Below are 17,589 nucleotides of genomic sequence, written 5' to 3'. Positions count from 1 at the left end.
TTAGACAGAATGCTCGAGAATACCGCCCGAGAGGCGTTTCAAAGATGGCCGCCGAGTAAAATGACTTGCCTTAAAGGGACTTTGTTCAAACTATTCATTCAAAACTGCAGATTCAAACTGAACAAATGGCTGCTTTTATAAATGGATCATTGATTTGTTTCTCAAATGATTCAGGAACAAAAACAAAACCACACAAATGTTTTGCTGTGTGTAGATTAATCTATTTTTTTGGCAAAACAGCGGAAACAGACCATTAAAAGTTTAAAATACAACTCAATAGGAATCTCAATCATTCAAGGCAAAATTATTAGCCTTCCCTGTAAAACGTTTATTCTTTTAAAAATACTTCCCATGTGATGTGTAAAAGACCAAGGACATTTTCACAGTATTTCCTATAATGTTTTTTTTCTTCTGCAGAAAGTGTCTTCCTTTAGTTTGGCTGCAATAAAAGCAATTTTTACATTTTTCAAAATAAGGTAAGGATAAGAATTTTTTTTTTTAGATTTAGATTTTTTTTTAGAATTTTCTTTTTAAATTAGCTACAGAATAAAAACTTGCCAAATTAACCTAACTTGCCTAGATAATTAATTTAAAAATGTTTTAACTTAGACTGCTATGGAATCATTTTGGCATAGAACAAATAAATAAATTAGAAATTAGTTATAAACTATTACGTTTAAAATTGAGATAGAAATCTTCTCTTTATTAAACAGCACTTAACAATACATTCGACTTTACAGGAGGGCTAGTAATTTTAACTTTGATTTGAGTTGAATAGTTTTTTTCCAAATGCACATTCTTATAATTAATATAGTTATTTTTATACCGTTATCGGTACTTATATTGTTACTTATATTTATAAGCTTGGTGTGCATTGTTTGTAAATGCTTTTTAAATTTTAGCCTTGTATTGACAAAAAATAATTTACTAAAATCATCTAGCTTTAAGGTTATTGAATAAGATGTACTTTCAAATGTATGTCATATTCTTACCGGTTTCTAAGCAGATTGTTGTCATAATAACCACATCCTTGCTTTTTTTCACAAGCAGTTTTCCACCAGATACATGTGGAGTCGATGGTCATCCCAAACAAAGCTGGAGCTGGCAGCCAGGCTAAACGCAGAGAAATAATCATTTCTTTGACAGAAATTTAATTTTGCAATTACCAGTACTCATGGGTTCGCTTTGTTGTTCCACAAGGGGGCGCAACAGTACTACTACAATTGAAAGTGTCCACAACAAAGAATTACATAGTGTTCACTCTGTGTTTACTCCCACTCTCTGTGAATTAGCAATTATCTTGTTTTCAGGATTATACTGGAGATTTTGCTCTATATACTTACTGAAGTCTCACTATATCATTCCATTACAATTACCATCACTATTCATGTAAATAAATAATAGTAAAAAATATGTTTTTCTATTTTACTTACTCAAAACCCTCAGAAGCAAAAACTGGATCCCTATGGCAAAAGACTTCTCTTCTGGAGGAACTGCCCTGTAAGTAAAGACAAGAATCAATGGATGGATGGATGGATGGATGGATGGATGGATGGATGGATGACATAATAAGATGTAAAATAAAAAATACCAGAATTTGAAAGGTCACATTTCGTTATTTGTTGTGTGTATTTCTCACCTGAGCACCATCATGTATATGGGATTGTGTGTCAGGCTTGCAATGAGTCCAGCCAGAGAAATGAGGAGCATTACAGGCAAGAGATAGTGAGGGCAGGTGTTGGAACAAGGACCAGGCTTTGCAGTGCCCGTAGGAATGCACTTGCAGTTAATGTAACTCTGCGTAGAAAGATAGTGGAAGATATTGAAATATGTTCTGACATCAGTATGAACATGACTCATAAGTGATTTGTTTCTCAACCAGCGTCAATATTAGTTATTTTAAATGATTGATTCATTTTGTGTTGCCTTTTTTAGCAATCGTTTAAATTAGTTAGTTGTGTTTTTAGGTAGACCCAAAAAAAAAAAACTAAAACCTTAAAGATAGAAAGATAGAATATTTGTTAAAGTACAAAACTATACTTTTTTAAAAAATTCTTTAAATGTGTGCAAAAGATGCACTGCAAAAATTGTGTCGTGTTTTAGTCCAAATATCTATAACATGCTTAAATCAAGAAGCATTTTCTAGACAAGTAAAAACAAAATCTTGTTTGCAGAAAAAAGTGAGTTTCTGCTGATGTAGTAAACAAAATAATCTAAAAAACAGGTACCAGTTATTTTGCTTGTTTTAATAAACTTGCTTAAGATTTTTTAAATATTTGGACTAGAAACAAGACAAAACCTCAAATTAAGAAAAGTCTTTTATGCAGTGTGCTTACCACAACCTAGAATAAAATAAAATAAAAAAATATATAAATATAAATAAATAAATAAAATGGTCTATCAAATTTAAAATCTAAGAAAAATTGCTTTTCACTGCAATATTTTTTAATAAAACAAATTTAATTAAATTTTAAAATTTAATTAAAATTTAATTAAATTAAAAAATAAATAAAAATAAATTGGCCTATCAATTTTTTTAAATCATAATTTTTTTCTTAACTTTACAATGAAATAAAATGACGTGACATGAAATTAAATGAAAAACAAAACTACTTAAGTTATGATCATTACAGTTAATGCTAGGTTTGTAAAAACAGCCCTACTTAATGCATACTTTAATTATAAACATCTTTACAAGTGACTGCACAACAAATGCAATCATTATAAAGAGAACAACAACTAATAATACTTCAATTAACAGCGAACACCAACACTTATTCTATAACGCTTTCCATGTCCTCCATTGACTTCCGATCACACAGTGTCCTCCGTTACTCGTTTTGTTAACTTCAACAAGCAAGGGAGTCCAGACCGAAGTCCATTTCTCACTCTAATTACCTCTTTGTATGATATGTGCTGTGTCATATACAATAATTCATCATCAGCTGCTCCTGTAAGTCTCTTGCTGGGCAATTATACAAGAGCCTTAAAGTTGTTTCGAGTCCCCAGAGCGCTTCTTCCAGGAAGTGTTGCTAATTAGGGATTGACTGGACTCAAACCATTGATCGCCAACAGAGCGTGACCGCTCATTTGCTCAGTTTTTCTAGTACAGCGAGCTGCTCTATCCAGCTTCAGTAATGAGCTAAATAAAGACAGATCTATGCAGTGGCCCTGAAAGAACTCCGGCTTCGGGTAATGGTGTGGTCATTTTCTGTGTTTGGCTGTCAGATTTATTTACCTGGACTCTGTACGGGTTCTTTGGGTCCGTGGTGTAGTTTGCGCACCCAGCATGGCAGGGTGAGATGTACTCGATGTTGTTGCCTTCTCCACACACTGGGTTAAAGGTGCTTATGGGACATGAGCAATTGGCACTGCAGGTCAGATGAATCCTGTGGAGATGAATTGAAATATTTAACTTCTTTTGATTTGTAGAAACTTTTTATGAACTGGTAAATAGTTTGCTAATTACCTACTTATTATGATTGTTACAATCCTGGGTCTGTATTTACAAAACATTTGTGACCTTGGACCATAAAACCTTATGTCTTATGCTTCATGGGTATATTTTTGGAAATAGCCAAAAATACACTGTATAAGTCAAATTATTAATTTGCATTTTATGCCTAAAACAAAAGAAAATTAAGTAAAGATCATGTTCCATGAACTTTTTGTGTTAAATGTCCTACTGTAGATACAGTATATCAAAACTGACTCTCCATTTGTCGACTGCTGTTACTTACACTCATCTTGGAGAGTGGGATAGGTAACAGGTGTGAGGGTCAAGTAAAAATGTCACGCAACATACATTGTGCACAAGCTTTGAATATCACTTTTGTTAGACACTACGTTAGTGACCAGCTCCACAGGCTGTACTTGACAGTTTCTGTTATCGTAGTGTAGGTATTCAGCAAATAATTGTGGATTTAACAGACTTCTAATAGACATTTAAAAGTAGACAGCTTGGCTAAAGCAAGGCTAAAGGTCAGTGAAAATCAAATAGACATCTAAGAATAGCCCAAAACTAAACTAGTCATCAAATAGACAGACTTTATATGTGTAGTCATTTATTTCGGTTTATTTAATGATTAGTCTAGTTTTGGCCTATTCTTAGACGTCTATTAGATTTTCACTGACAGCCCAAATTTAGCCTTGTTTTAGCCAAGACGACTATGTTTAGGCATCTATTAGATGCATATTAGACATGTTTTTGAAACAAAAAAAATGCTTGCTGCATGCCTGAGAGACGTGATGATTTTCTTTTTTAATATTGTTGTATTTTTCTTTTAGGTAGTTAGGGTAGAAGTTGGGACAATAGAATTTTTATTTTTATTTTATTTTTTCTATTGTATGGACGCCTACCGCATCTCATCTCTCCAACTCTCCCATCTACCTGTTTAAACATTTTGTGTCCTGTTTGTGGTCTTCTCTGCGAGAATCACCACCATTGCATGTTGCTTTATATTTGCCGTCAGTCTTCCACAAATAATAGTACCGATGTCGATTTGTACCAGCTGCTACTCTGCCCTCCCGTGTATTCATGTTGCTAACTCAGTTTTAGTTTGTTGTGCTGGATATTTTTCTCCTGTCTATTTCTGAACTCCATGGATACGAACCCCTTCTAAGAACGCAGAACACATCAACTGATTGCATAGTTATCACAGACCAATGGTAGCTCAAATTTAGAGCCAAAATTAACTCCCTCAAATAGTTTGCTTTGGTGGGCTGTTTCAAACTGCCCAAAACTTACCCAGCAGGCACACAGCATCATAAGACGTTAATATTAGGTTAGATTTAGGTCATGACGTCAGACCAAAAAGGACAACTTTTTTTTGACGTCCAATAATGATGTTAAATTACGTTGATATTTGGTTGTTTTTAGGTTTTGTTGGAAAGTGACCAAAATGTCTGACAGACATCATAGTGGTAACTAATGTAGAAATCACAATGTTCTGTAACAATGTATAATAACATACAGGGATGCAATTTCAGTCACCAATACACAAGATTGTTCTTTTTGTGAGATAAAAACAATCCTTTATTCCTTAAGTTAGACACCAAGTCTAAAAGCCTGTATATTCATAGTAAATGAATAAATGCTGTATATATATTGTATATAAGTATACAGTATATAAACTACAAGCGTATTTAGTCATATGATTAGATTGCTAGATTCTAAAAAAGATGCTAAAAAAGCCCACATATACATAATCCTATTTTCTTCTTTTATACAGAAGATGTGATCTAATAAACAAACATGAATAGAAGACTTCATTTCAATCAATCTAACAAGATCCGACAAGCTCAGCAATACAATACTCTAGTCAAATATAGACAAATCACTTTTTATTAAATGTCACTGTTTAGAGTGGACAAAGGAAAGCACCTTTACAGCATTAAACATATAAAGGCTGGAAAAGTTTGCATTGGCAAGCTTAAACACAAACACCGAGCCAGATTCATTTTGGCCTGATTTAGTTTGAAATGACATCACACCACACGTTGATTTAACTTGATGTATATCAGGGCCAGAACAATAACAGAATATTCTGTTTTGGATGAATTATCCGTTGTTTCATGTTTCAGGATGCATTACTGAGAAAGCTCAAAATATGTGCATGCATTTCATGCGCAACTGTTCTCACAATGACACAATATGTTCATAAAGTTCATGACTCAAAGTTAGTCCCTGTTCAAACGTATTCTAGAGAAACAAGCATTTACTTTCCACCCAGTTGGCAAGTGAAAGTGTTCAGATACAGTGTGTACGACACAGCAGCAGTTTGCACGTTGACCTGAACTCAAGCTCAAAGTATTAGAAGAACTCTGAGCCTTTATTACAGCATTTTCACTGAAAGTTAAATAAACAGCTCTTAAATAAAGATTAAAACATCCAGCAGAACACAATGGTCTGAATCCAAACTCTGGCAAAAGACAAAGAACAGGCTTAGCCGATCCTTTGCTTTACAAGGTCTATTTATAGAGCAGACATTTATAGCTGTATTAAGATTCATTGATTTAGTTTTTTATGACCAAATGAGTGATAATATCCTTATAAATCTGTTGCAAACAGCATGCTTAAGATATGTTTCTTAAGCATGCTGTTTGCAACAGATTTATGAGAATATATATCTTTTTTTTGCCTCAAAAATGTAATGAGTGTAAGATAAGAAAATGCAAACAATTTGTACATGTATTTTTGTACAATCTTAATTAACTTAAATTGAAAATGTCTTTTTAAATGCCAAAATTATGCATGTGACTAACCTAATATAAACATATATAAAATAAATATATATATATATATATATATATATATATATATATATATATATATATATATATATATATATATATATATATATATATATATATATTATAAATATATAATAAATGCATAAATATGGTAATTTATTCCTTCTTTAGTAAATGTAAACAATAACACTAAAATAAAAAGAAAAAAAGAAACAACTTCAAATGTAAAAATGTTCAAAATAATAAATAAAAGTCTTAAATGAACAGGATCTCTGATAATGGAAAGCATTCGTGTAAAACAAACTCTACAGCATGTTGTCCATAACACTTTTGGGTTCATGAAATTTATATAAAAAATGTATTATTTTAAATGAAACGTAAGCTTCTTTTTTTATGAAAGTCTAAGACAAAAGCTTAAACTGAGAATTCTGATGCCTAGAGCAAGACAGTTAAGCTCAGGTTCTCTAGAGGGACCATCTGTGCAAACTGTCTTCTGAGAATTATTTAATTAAACAGAAAACTCCAGAGAAATGAAAACAATCAGACAAATGAACAATCAAATACAAAAAATACTGTGATTTCTCATCTAAGCAGACCAGAACTACTTAACTATAACTAATACTTAACTATAAATAATGAGGATTTATAGTTTATCTCATGAATTAATTATTATTATTATTTATCGAGAATGTAAAAAAATATTTCATATAATAAGAGCTCATTCAAAAGAGTCATCTCACCCATTAGTGCTATTGGATTTTATGGGATAAACGCCAGCTACATCTTGTGTGGGGCAGCCCATGAAGAAGAGAGGCACACAGCAGAAGACGGAGATGGTGAGCATTACAACAGAGAAGCGTGGAATGGCTCTGAATGACAGCCCCCAACGCTTCATGATCAGACCCCCGAGCACCATCCCAATGGCGATGGACGGCAGGTTTAAGGCACCTGAGAAAAAAACAAAAATGTATTTTAAGGAGGAATTTTCTGAGTGTGAAAAAAACAGAGGGTATCTTCTGTACACAAATGTTTTTCTTGTCAAGCTTAACCCTGGGTTATCGTCATTCTAAACATTGTTTTTAACCTTTAGTAAATGAGAATTTCACAATTCTAATTTAGAGGTTGGGTTAGCACTGCTTATCAATAGGATTTGTGAAACTATATTGCAGAACAGTGTAAACACTAACCCTAACATGCAAATATGGATTTTAACCTAGGCTCAAGCACTATAGTTTGAATAACCAGGATTAAATGTTAGCCCGGGTAAATTATAAGCGTTGTGAAAGGCTGATGCATGATACACCAGGGTTTAAAACGACCCAAGATTAACTTAACTTATAAGTTTGAAAAGCTTAGATTTTAAGAGTATTTTTATATTTTTTTTCAAAGCGTTTTAGCACTAAATATATTGTGTTAACAAACCGAACCAAACACTGTACCAAAATGAATATGCAATCAGTGTTGGAATGCAGTTGTAACATTTTAAAAACATTTGACCACAATGAGCTTTAAATAACTTATCTCTTAAATCACTGGGGTATTCAAGGAGGTATTTGTGGTCAGAAATGTGTTTTCAAATATATCCTTTAATTTCTTTCTTTTTTTTTTTTTAACTTGCAAGGAATTTTTACCCAAAAATATTTATGCAAATATATGTTTTATGAATAGTTTGCATATTTTTATATATTATTTCTAACTATTTTTAAAAGCTACTTAATTTCATTTAAGTACATTTCTTAGTTTTTTTTTTTTCTAAGGAAACACATGAATTTGTAACATTGGACCAAAATCTATATTTAAAGTCTTGAACACTGGAAGCAAGGAGATACTCAGCCATTGACATTCATAGGAACAAAAATACAATGGAAGTCACTGGCTGTTTTTCTCCTACATTCTTTGGTATGTCTTTCTTATAATAAATAAAAATATAAACATACTCTCGGAAAAAAAAATAATAATTTAGCTTACATTTTAAAATATTTATTTTATTATGATTTATTTTTGAATATGGAAATGTTTTCATTTTGAAACCTTTGTTCATCTGGCAGCATAATATCACACTCTACAAAGTTCCCATAAATAAATCTCTGACAGAGACTCCTTCCCTTGAATCCCTTCCCATCAGCCAATCATTATGTCCATAGATAGTGGTCATGCTGACACCATCCATAGCAATAACCCTGGCATTAACTTAAAACATCTCTCTATTCATTAGTAGAATTTGCCTCAACATTGTTTTATTACTTTTAATAGAAAATTCATAAATAAAAACTTTTACTGCTAATTAGGACAACTCTTCAAATGTAAAATAATTTTTTTTGTGGATATGGGCCCTGGTTTTGCAGTGTGGAAGCAAACTCTTTTCCGCAATGGAAAATGTTAGTTTTGCAACACCAAGCAGCATTACAAGTTATTTTGTAAGGCTAAAACTCAGTGGAAGTAAATGAGACCAGAAATCTCAACACATTTAAGTAAAAATAGCTACACTCTCACACAAGTCACAAGTAACAAAGTTTTCCAAGAACTGCTCATCAATAATATATTTTTCATGTAATTGCTGGCTGACCAATGAGAAGGCTGCTGTAGGCTGCAGAGGCGCTGTACTGACGCTCCAGGAACTTGTTGAGGAAGGTGGCGAGTCCAGCGATCACAGACGAGAAACAACACTGGCAGAGAACCAGCAGCATGAAGAGTGGACTCAACAACAACCTCACAAATATCTTTGGGAACACTGCAAAAAAAAAAACAGACAGACCACAGAGTTAATTAATTGACTTGTGTGTATGTAAAGGGATCCCAGCAAACAATTTTGTGTTTAATAGACATCAAATAGACATTTAGAAAGCTTAACTAAAACAAGGCAAAACTTGTGATGTCAGTGAAAATCTAATAGACATCTAATAATAGCCCAAAACTAGACTACTCATCAAACAGACAGATAGACAGACTTTATATGTGCAGTCATATATTTCTGTTTATTTGATGACCTAGTTGTCTAGTTGTGGGCTATTCTTAGACATCTATTAGATTTTTACTGACATCACAAGTTTAGCCTTGTTTTAGCCAAGACAACTATGTTCAGACTATGTATTTCTTCTACATTCTTCAATATAGTTTCCTTCGTGTTTAACAGAAAAAGGAACTCCAAGTGTAGGAAGAATAAATTATTTTCATTTTTGGGTTAACTTTCCTTTTAATATGAGTTTGAACAGTAATAAAAAGTAATTCATATCTTATTTGTGTCTTCTGTGAACAAGCAACACAATAAAAATGCAGATTGCTATTTTAATCATATATATATATATATATATATATATATATATATATATATATATATATATATATATATATATATATATATATATATATATATATATATATATATATATATATATATATATATATATATATATATATATATATATATATATATATATATATATATATACACACATATGTGTGTATGCAAATAAAAAGTATTTGTTTATGTCCTTTATGACCCTTTACTGACTTATGAATATTAAGACCAGACAAAGTGAATTAAATATTGGAGATCATCCTCTAATCAATCTAAGGTAAATTAGATTGTAAGCAAACAATCGGTTTATTGGACGAAAGAGAAGCAGACAGCAATAAAGAATGAGTGACTTTGACAATGGCAACACACCCAGTCAAAGTAACTCTAAAACAGCAAAACTTGTGGGTTGCTTCGAGTCAGCAATGGTAAGAATTTAACAACAATGATCCAGGGAGTGATAAACCACAAACCAACCACAGAGCAATGGGCGCCTAAGGGTCATCAAAACATCAGGGAAAGAACGCAGTCTAAGACAACACAAGCTCTACTGAGACAGAATTTTTTAATAATCGTTATGGGAGGAATGTGTCACACACATACACATACACACACAAAGTGCATCACAGGCTGGCTATGAGTATATGTAGCCACAAATCAGAGCCCCGTCCAACATTGAAAGCACCTACAACAGGCACATGGACATCTGAACTGGGCCATGGAAGAAGGTCACCTGCTCTGAAGAGTCCTACTGTATTTACTTTTACATCCTGTGGAAGACAGTGTGTGCCTCATGCCAAGGGAAATTACAGCACCAGGACAAACAGTTCAGTGGAGGAAGTGTTTTCTGGGGATTGTTCTGTTGAGGAACCCTGGGTCCAGCCATTATAGCGGATGTAAAATTATGCTTCCGTCATAAACGTTGTTCCAGACATGATATCTCCCTTTAGTGGTGTTCCCTAGTTGTTTTCTGACAACAAGCTTGGACTTAATCTTGACTAGGGACCAGATAGGCTTGATGTAAATGTCTTTTTAGCCCTGAGAAGGATTTACTGTAATTTGTGTGTGGGAATTGTTGGGGATTGTGCAAACATTTTTTCACAAGATTATAAATTCAATGGCCAACATTTTCGTTGGTGTTTGACTATGCTGTCGTGCTGTAATCATTAATTGGCCTTAATGTGATCTACACTCACCGGCCACTTTATTAGGTACACCAGTCCAATTGCTTGTAAACGCAAATTTCTAATCAGCCAATTACATGGCAGCAACTGAATGCATTTAGGCATCTAGACAACGTCAAGACGATCTGCTGCAGTTTAAATCGAGCATCAGAATGGGGAGGAAAGGTGATTTAAGTGACTTTGAATGTGACATGATTGTTGGTGCATGACGGGCTGGTCTGAGTATTTTAGAAACTGCTGATTAATGACAAGTCTGCAACAACTGTCTGATGCTATCATGTCAATATGGACCAAAATCTTTAAGGAATATTTCCAGTACCTTGTTGAATTTATGCTACAAAGCATAGTTCTGAAGGCAAAAGGGGGTCCTACCCGGTACCAGTAAGGTGTACCTAATAAAGTAGCCAGTGAGTGTATATGTTAATATAATGTATTCCAGTTAACACATGTATTCCTGGCATGAATGAGGAATAAGATCTCTCTGTTTTCCTTTAATAAACTTTTATTGTTTAAATGAAACTTTAATGATTTCTATAGTTAGTGATAATTATAAATAGCGACTTGAAAAGTGGGTGAAGGGATTAAATTGTTTTGTAAAATGATGAAGACGTGAGTAAGTGACTGTGAATTATATATTTTCTAAATTAAGCTCCACTTCGCAACCCACAGGACTTGACTGCCAACACCTCGATGTCAGATACCCCAATGGTGAATGCTAGGAAATCTGAGGCCCCAGTCACATGTCGTGCAGGAAGTCCCTCAGTAGAAATCACATTTCAGCATATCCCCAATCAGAATAAAATTGTTCCCCCCTTGGTTGAAATCACATTCCCTGGAAAAGCAGTTTCCCTATCAGTGGAAAACTGGAGGCTCGCTTCTAAAAAAGGGTCCATTAGCAATTGCCTGCTTTGCTTGCCCCATTCCTGTGCCTGATTCTACAGGAAACCTACAGTGGTCTTGAAGAGTACATGTAGGTTGGTGCTGTTTGGGCAGCACAGCATATAAGGCAGGTGGTCATAATGTTTTGGCTCATTTTAGTACTGTACATATAAACTTAAATGCACTCAAAAATTATAAGCCGAGTGAACAACAGACAGGAAGTTTGTATACGTATGAATTAAGAGACGCATTAACCAGCTGCTTACAAATCATAGCCTTGAGGCCAGCATATTCATAAAGACTAGTCAGATCCTGTTACAGTAACAACCTGAGCGAGCTGCATGACTCAAGAGACGGCACACGTTTACCTTGAAAAACTGGTACAGGACTGCATGTATTGTTTTAATTGCTTCATTTAACTACTTTCTAGTAAGTAAAATAGTCATAATTATCCTAATAAAATGGCCCAATGATAATGAAGCAATTAAAGTGGACTCACTTTTAAAGAAATCCAGCAAGGAGCTCTCTGACTTCTTGGGGTCTTCTTTCATGATCTCCCCTTCCAGATTGAAAGACTGCAAAAGATGACTATAAATTGGTCTTTTTACAGCGATGAATTATTCATCAGCCTACATTTTCTTTTAAACCAAGAGACATTTTTGTCACTTATTCTATGCTGTTTTACATTTTTTTTAAGGCAGGAAGATGCCAAGCGGTGAGGAGAGTTCTGAAATACGTTAACAATCTCAGCTTCTGACTGTGAATGTGGAAATATTGCCTGCTGTATATCAGATTTAGAAATATGATGTAGTGAGTTCCACAGTGTCAAACATACAGAGGTACATATAAGTTGACTGTGACAGGAGGGCAGCTAGTTGAATCATCAGGAGGATTCCTTCATAATAACTGTCAGAATACATTTGAGGAGGAATATCTAACCTAACCATTAGTGATTATTCAGTTGAGCAACAGCAAAATGTTGCAGAAGTGAAAAATAAGGGTTTATATACCAGTGTCTGATTTGCGTACACTGTAAAAAGGATTTGTTAGTTAACAGTTTCTGTAATTTGTGATTTACACGTTTTCTGTTTATATATGGTTATGAATTGCTTTATAGAACCTTGATCTCTGCTCTGCTGACTTTTGATGCAGAAAATTTAATTTTGCTGTTTAACAATGTAACTTTTATAGGCTTTTTAGTAGTTTGAAACAATTTATTGTATCAGATATAATGTGGAAATAAGTCTATCATAAAATACCGTAATTTACAATAGATCAACATCACTTCAAACTATTAAAATATAAATAAAAATCACTTCAAAATTTCCTCATCAAAAGTTTTTAGAGGAAAGAAAAAGGTTCCAATATACAATTCCAAAGTATAAAAACATGAATTACAAAATACACACAACTGCTAATTTATGGATATTTTTCACAGTGTAGTTTCAAACAATATCTAGTTAAGAAAAATCATTACGTGGAGATGGCAAACTTGTTTTAAATTGCAGTTACATTCCAGAGAACAAGACAGGGGCTTTTTATTTAGCAAGAATTCATTAAACCAGGGGTGTCTAAAATTGATCCTGGAGGGCCGGTGTCCTGCCTATTCCAACCCAAATTAAACACACCTGAACCAGCTAATCAGGCTCTTTCTAGGTATAATAGAAACTTCCAGGGAGGTGTGTTGAAGGAAGTTGGAGCTAAACTGTGCATGACACCAACACTCCAGGGCTGAGTTTGGACATTTCTGCAATAAACAGTTCCAAAGTGATAGTAAAGTTTTTTCTTTTGACCTTTAATTCTGTTTCCTTTGTTAATGATGCTAGTATGTTTCTGTGTTTACTTCGGTGCTGTTTACACTAGTAAATTTTTGTTTTAAAAATGCAAGTTTTGTTACAGTTACGCCGGGCATTTACACTATCCTAGCATCTTCGCCCCACTAAAACAGAGCTTTTTGAAAATGCTAAAGAAACTGTTTTACTTTGGAAATTCTGGTGTTTGATTTCAGTATAGATGAACTAAAATGCAAATTTTTGGATGGCGCAGCTATCCACAATCTCTCTCTGATTAATCATCTGGACTATACAGCCTAAATGCTGATTCATACTTCTGCGTCAAGCGCACACTGTGTACTATTGCGTACCATTTCCTGTTTTGTTAAACCCCTCCATGACCATTACATAACTGGAACACTGCAAGTATGGATGCTGTACTATTTAGGCGTAAAGATCATGTATCATTCTGTTTAAGGCTGGTTTATACTTTTGCGTCAAGGAATCGACATGACTCACGGTGCATGCCTTGTGGGTAGCTGTGCATTTATACTTCTGTATGCTGTTTATGTTGCTCTGCAATAATGCTTCTAAAATGTTAGCTGGTAGTAGGTTTTTATGTTCTTCTATGTGGAGTTTCTTTGCTGGTGTTTTGTTTTTCTAAACACTACCTTATTGTACAAGTAGCTAAAACTCGCTTATTCAGAGGCGTGAACCGGCGGACATGCAACAACTTTAATCATAAGGTAAATACAAAACAAATGTTTCCATCTAGAGCTTCTACACAGGACTGAACACTTGTAAACACTCGTTCCATCAGACTTGCAGCTCTCAGCACCACTCACACTCATCACAGCTACCAAGCTGACCAATCACAGAGCTTGTGCTATGCGTTGTTGCGACGTGTAGTTTGTACATTTTTTTAAAGGTGCATGTCAGCGTCGGCATCAGCCACAGCGAGAGCTGTGCAGCTGCGCAAAGGCTGCACCGGAGCATATGTGTGCGCTTGACATATGAATCAGCCTTTAGGCTGTATAATGTGGACAAAGGCCATTTAACTGAAATGCAATGAAAACAACAGTCTGGATAAGTAGTGTTTTCATTCTAAAAAGCTGTTTAAAAACAAAAATACACCAGTGTAAATCCAGCCTCATTGTATAAATGATTGTGTTCACTTGTTTTTTGTCCTTATTTAGCCATGTATATAACCCATTGGGAACTTTTATCTTTCTTTCTTTCTTTCTGTCTTTCTTTCTTTCTTTCTTTTTTTTGGAGAGATTGTGTATATGTCTGTTTGAATTAAGTTTACTATATATTTTGATTTATAGTATGTATTAAGTTGCATTTTACTGAAAACAGATTGCCATTATATCTACAATTTGCATTAAGAACAGAATGTTGACACTGATTAAAAAAATAAATAAATCTTAGTAAACAGAATCATTTAAATGCTCATTTGTTATTAACCCAGAAAACTTGACTAACCTGCTCAACATGAAGGGATCTAGGGAAGAAGAAGTAAGGGATTGAGGTGAGAGCAAGACCTCCAGAGGTGATGAGCAGACCAATCCACCATGCACCCACCCAACGAGGGTCAACAGGGGTCAACTCCAGTGCCTCCCCTAGAGGAAACAAACTGCATAACATGTAATACTGCAGTTGTATGTGCTTACCAGTAACATAAAGAAAATTCATCATTCTTCTTGTCTTTTAAATAGTAGGCAAACCTGCACTGGATTTGTCCACATCCACATAAATCCGCAAAACCACAGACCCCAGGAGATATCCAAAGGATGGCCCAAACACTGACACAGCAAAGAGAATCGCTGCAATGTACAACAGAAATCATCATTATCAATCTTGTCACTCTTTACATTTTAGAATGAATGCTGTAATATTCAATAACTACCAATATATAGAGGGGAATTCCCAGCCCCTGCAAAGTCATCTATATAAGAAATGCCAAAAGGTTGAATGGGGACAGATCCGATTCCGAACAGCAGCTGGGCCGTGGCCATTAGCACCCAAAATTTACTGGTGTCCATGAGCTTCCGCGAATCCTCCTGACCACAAGCCTCCGCACCCGTCACATTCGCACGCAAATAACACATGTCCTGTCTGCTCGCTGTTGGATTGAAACACACACACATACGTCACATTCTTCTCAACCACTATCAGTGCACACCAGCCCTCTAAATATTTGTGCTTAGTTACGTATATAAATGTTTACTTGAATGAAGAAAACTCTAGCTATCTGTGTTTTGTGATGGTTTGCATATGTTGGATGTTGGAGTGTATTTGGATGAGCTTGACACTAAAAAAGTCTTACCAATGTCCACACTTGTGATTTAGAAACATAATTGATTTTCTGTATTTGGTCCATGTGTTTAAGTGGGTGTGAATACCACAAGTATCTGTAGAATCATTGGTAGAACTGACTGTAGATTCAATAGGCATACTTTCAACACAGAAGAAACACAACCTCAAATTATTTTATATATTATTCTTTTGTAAATTGTAGTGTGCACAAGAAGACAATAGGTGATTAAAAGACACAAAAGATGCATTAGATGAATCACTGATGGTCACAAACTGGGAAAATGAAGTATGCAAAACAAAAACTGCCTAATAAGGATCTTTTGAATTAAGAAGTCATCTGACCAGTGGTGTAAAGTAAACTGAAATTACTGTAAATTAGTAGTTATTTTCAGGAGTTTTAAAGTATGTGTACTTTTACTTGAGTACATTTAATATCTGTATCATTAGTATTTTAAATGGTAAATTATCTTTTAAATGTTACAATAATCTTTTATAAGTCATTGTTTGTCTCAACTCAACTCATATCAGCTCAAATGATATCAGACAAGCATTCTGACTGAACAGAACTGTCATAACTGACAGAATTAATTCTTGCCTGTTTACTTGTCGCGACTTTTATATAGCGTGACTTTCTCCACCACTTCAGTTGAAATGATTGTCATTTGACAAGATATCTACTCAATTTAAAATATTTGATTAAATGTATTTGTTTTGCATGTGCGTATTTCAGAGCATATGATGTAGTTTGAGTATTAAAAACATGAGCTAGAAAAACTTATTAGTATGAACAACCTTTCCAAATAAGGTCAAATCTGACCTGTGAATTCTGTGAATTCAACTATTTGTTGAAAATATTTGTTGAAAAAACATTTGTTTTGCATGTACGTATTTCAGAGCATATCGCATTGTTTGAGTATTAAAATATCATGAGTTGCGGAAGCTCATTAATATTCACAAACTTTCCAAATAAGGTTAAATCAGAACAGTAAATTTCAGGGACAATTTCTATTTATTGAAAATATTTGTTTAAAAACATTTGTTTTGCATGTACGTATTTCAGAGCACATTGCATTGTTTGAGTATCAAAAAACATGAGCTGCAGTTGCTCATTAATATTCACAACCCTTCCAAATAAGGTCAAATCAAACCTGTAAATTTCGGGGACAATTCCTATTTGTTGAAAGCATTTGTTAAAAAGTAATTATTTTGCATGTGCGTATTTTAGAGCACATCACGTTTGAGTATTAAAAACATGAGCTAGAGAAACTCATTATTATTGACAACCCTTTCAAATAAGGTCAAATCAAACCTGTCAATTTTAGGCACAATTCCTATTTGCTGAAAAGTATTTCTTTTGCATGTATGTGTTTCAGAGCACATCGCATTGTTTGAGTATTAAAAAAACATGAGCTGCGGAAGCTCATTCATATTCACAACCCTTCCAAATAAGGTCAAATCAAACCTGTATATTTCAAGGACAATTTCTATTTGTTGAAAAGTATTTGTTTGTCATTTGCGTATTTTAAAGCACATCACTTTGTTTGAGTATTAAAAACATGAGCCGAGCTGAAGCTCATTACTATTCACAACCCTTCCAAATAAGGTCAAATCAGACCTGTAAATGTGAGGGGGAATTCATGCAAATCTGACTCTAGAGAATTTTACACCTAAGCCACAAATCTTCTAAATGCAGATATCAAATAACAACTTTAACATGGTCTCAGTGGTTTGAAATGACATGACTTTGAGTAACTGAAAAAAAAAAAAAAAAAAAACATGCTGGAAGAACTATCCCTTATAAGATGGACTTACGTAAGTGGCTGCATATTTCCTTTAATCTTTGCATAACACTGTAAGTTCTAAGCACAAATGACAGTATCTGCATTGT

The 17,589-nt window shown here is 34.0% G+C and overlaps 1 protein-coding gene across 2 annotated transcripts in view; it reads right to left on the bottom strand.

Annotated features, from left to right (window-relative positions):
* The window catches only part of slco2a1 (solute carrier organic anion transporter family, member 2A1), a 40,982-nt gene that overhangs the window by 3,100 nt on the left and 20,293 nt on the right, over window positions 1–17,589 (bottom strand). Inside the window, 10 exon segments of one of the 2 annotated variants that reach the window (NM_001442032.1) lie at window positions 993–1,113; window positions 1,434–1,498; window positions 1,640–1,797; window positions 3,239–3,389; window positions 6,993–7,200; window positions 8,819–8,983; window positions 12,110–12,185; window positions 14,868–15,004; window positions 15,110–15,208; window positions 15,292–15,507. In NM_001442032.1, the coding sequence (NP_001428961.1) occupies window positions 993–1,113; window positions 1,434–1,498; window positions 1,640–1,797; window positions 3,239–3,389; window positions 6,993–7,200; window positions 8,819–8,983; window positions 12,110–12,185; window positions 14,868–15,004; window positions 15,110–15,208; window positions 15,292–15,507 (1,396 nt within the window). 2 annotated transcript variants of the gene reach the window in all.

The sequence above is a fragment of the Danio rerio genome, chromosome 6, assembly GCF_052040795.2.
Source record: "Danio rerio strain M-AB ecotype USA chromosome 6, GRCz13ab, whole genome shotgun sequence".
NCBI lineage: Eukaryota > Metazoa > Chordata > Actinopteri > Cypriniformes > Danionidae > Danio > Danio rerio.
This window is presented reverse-complemented; position numbering and strand designations above follow the sequence as displayed.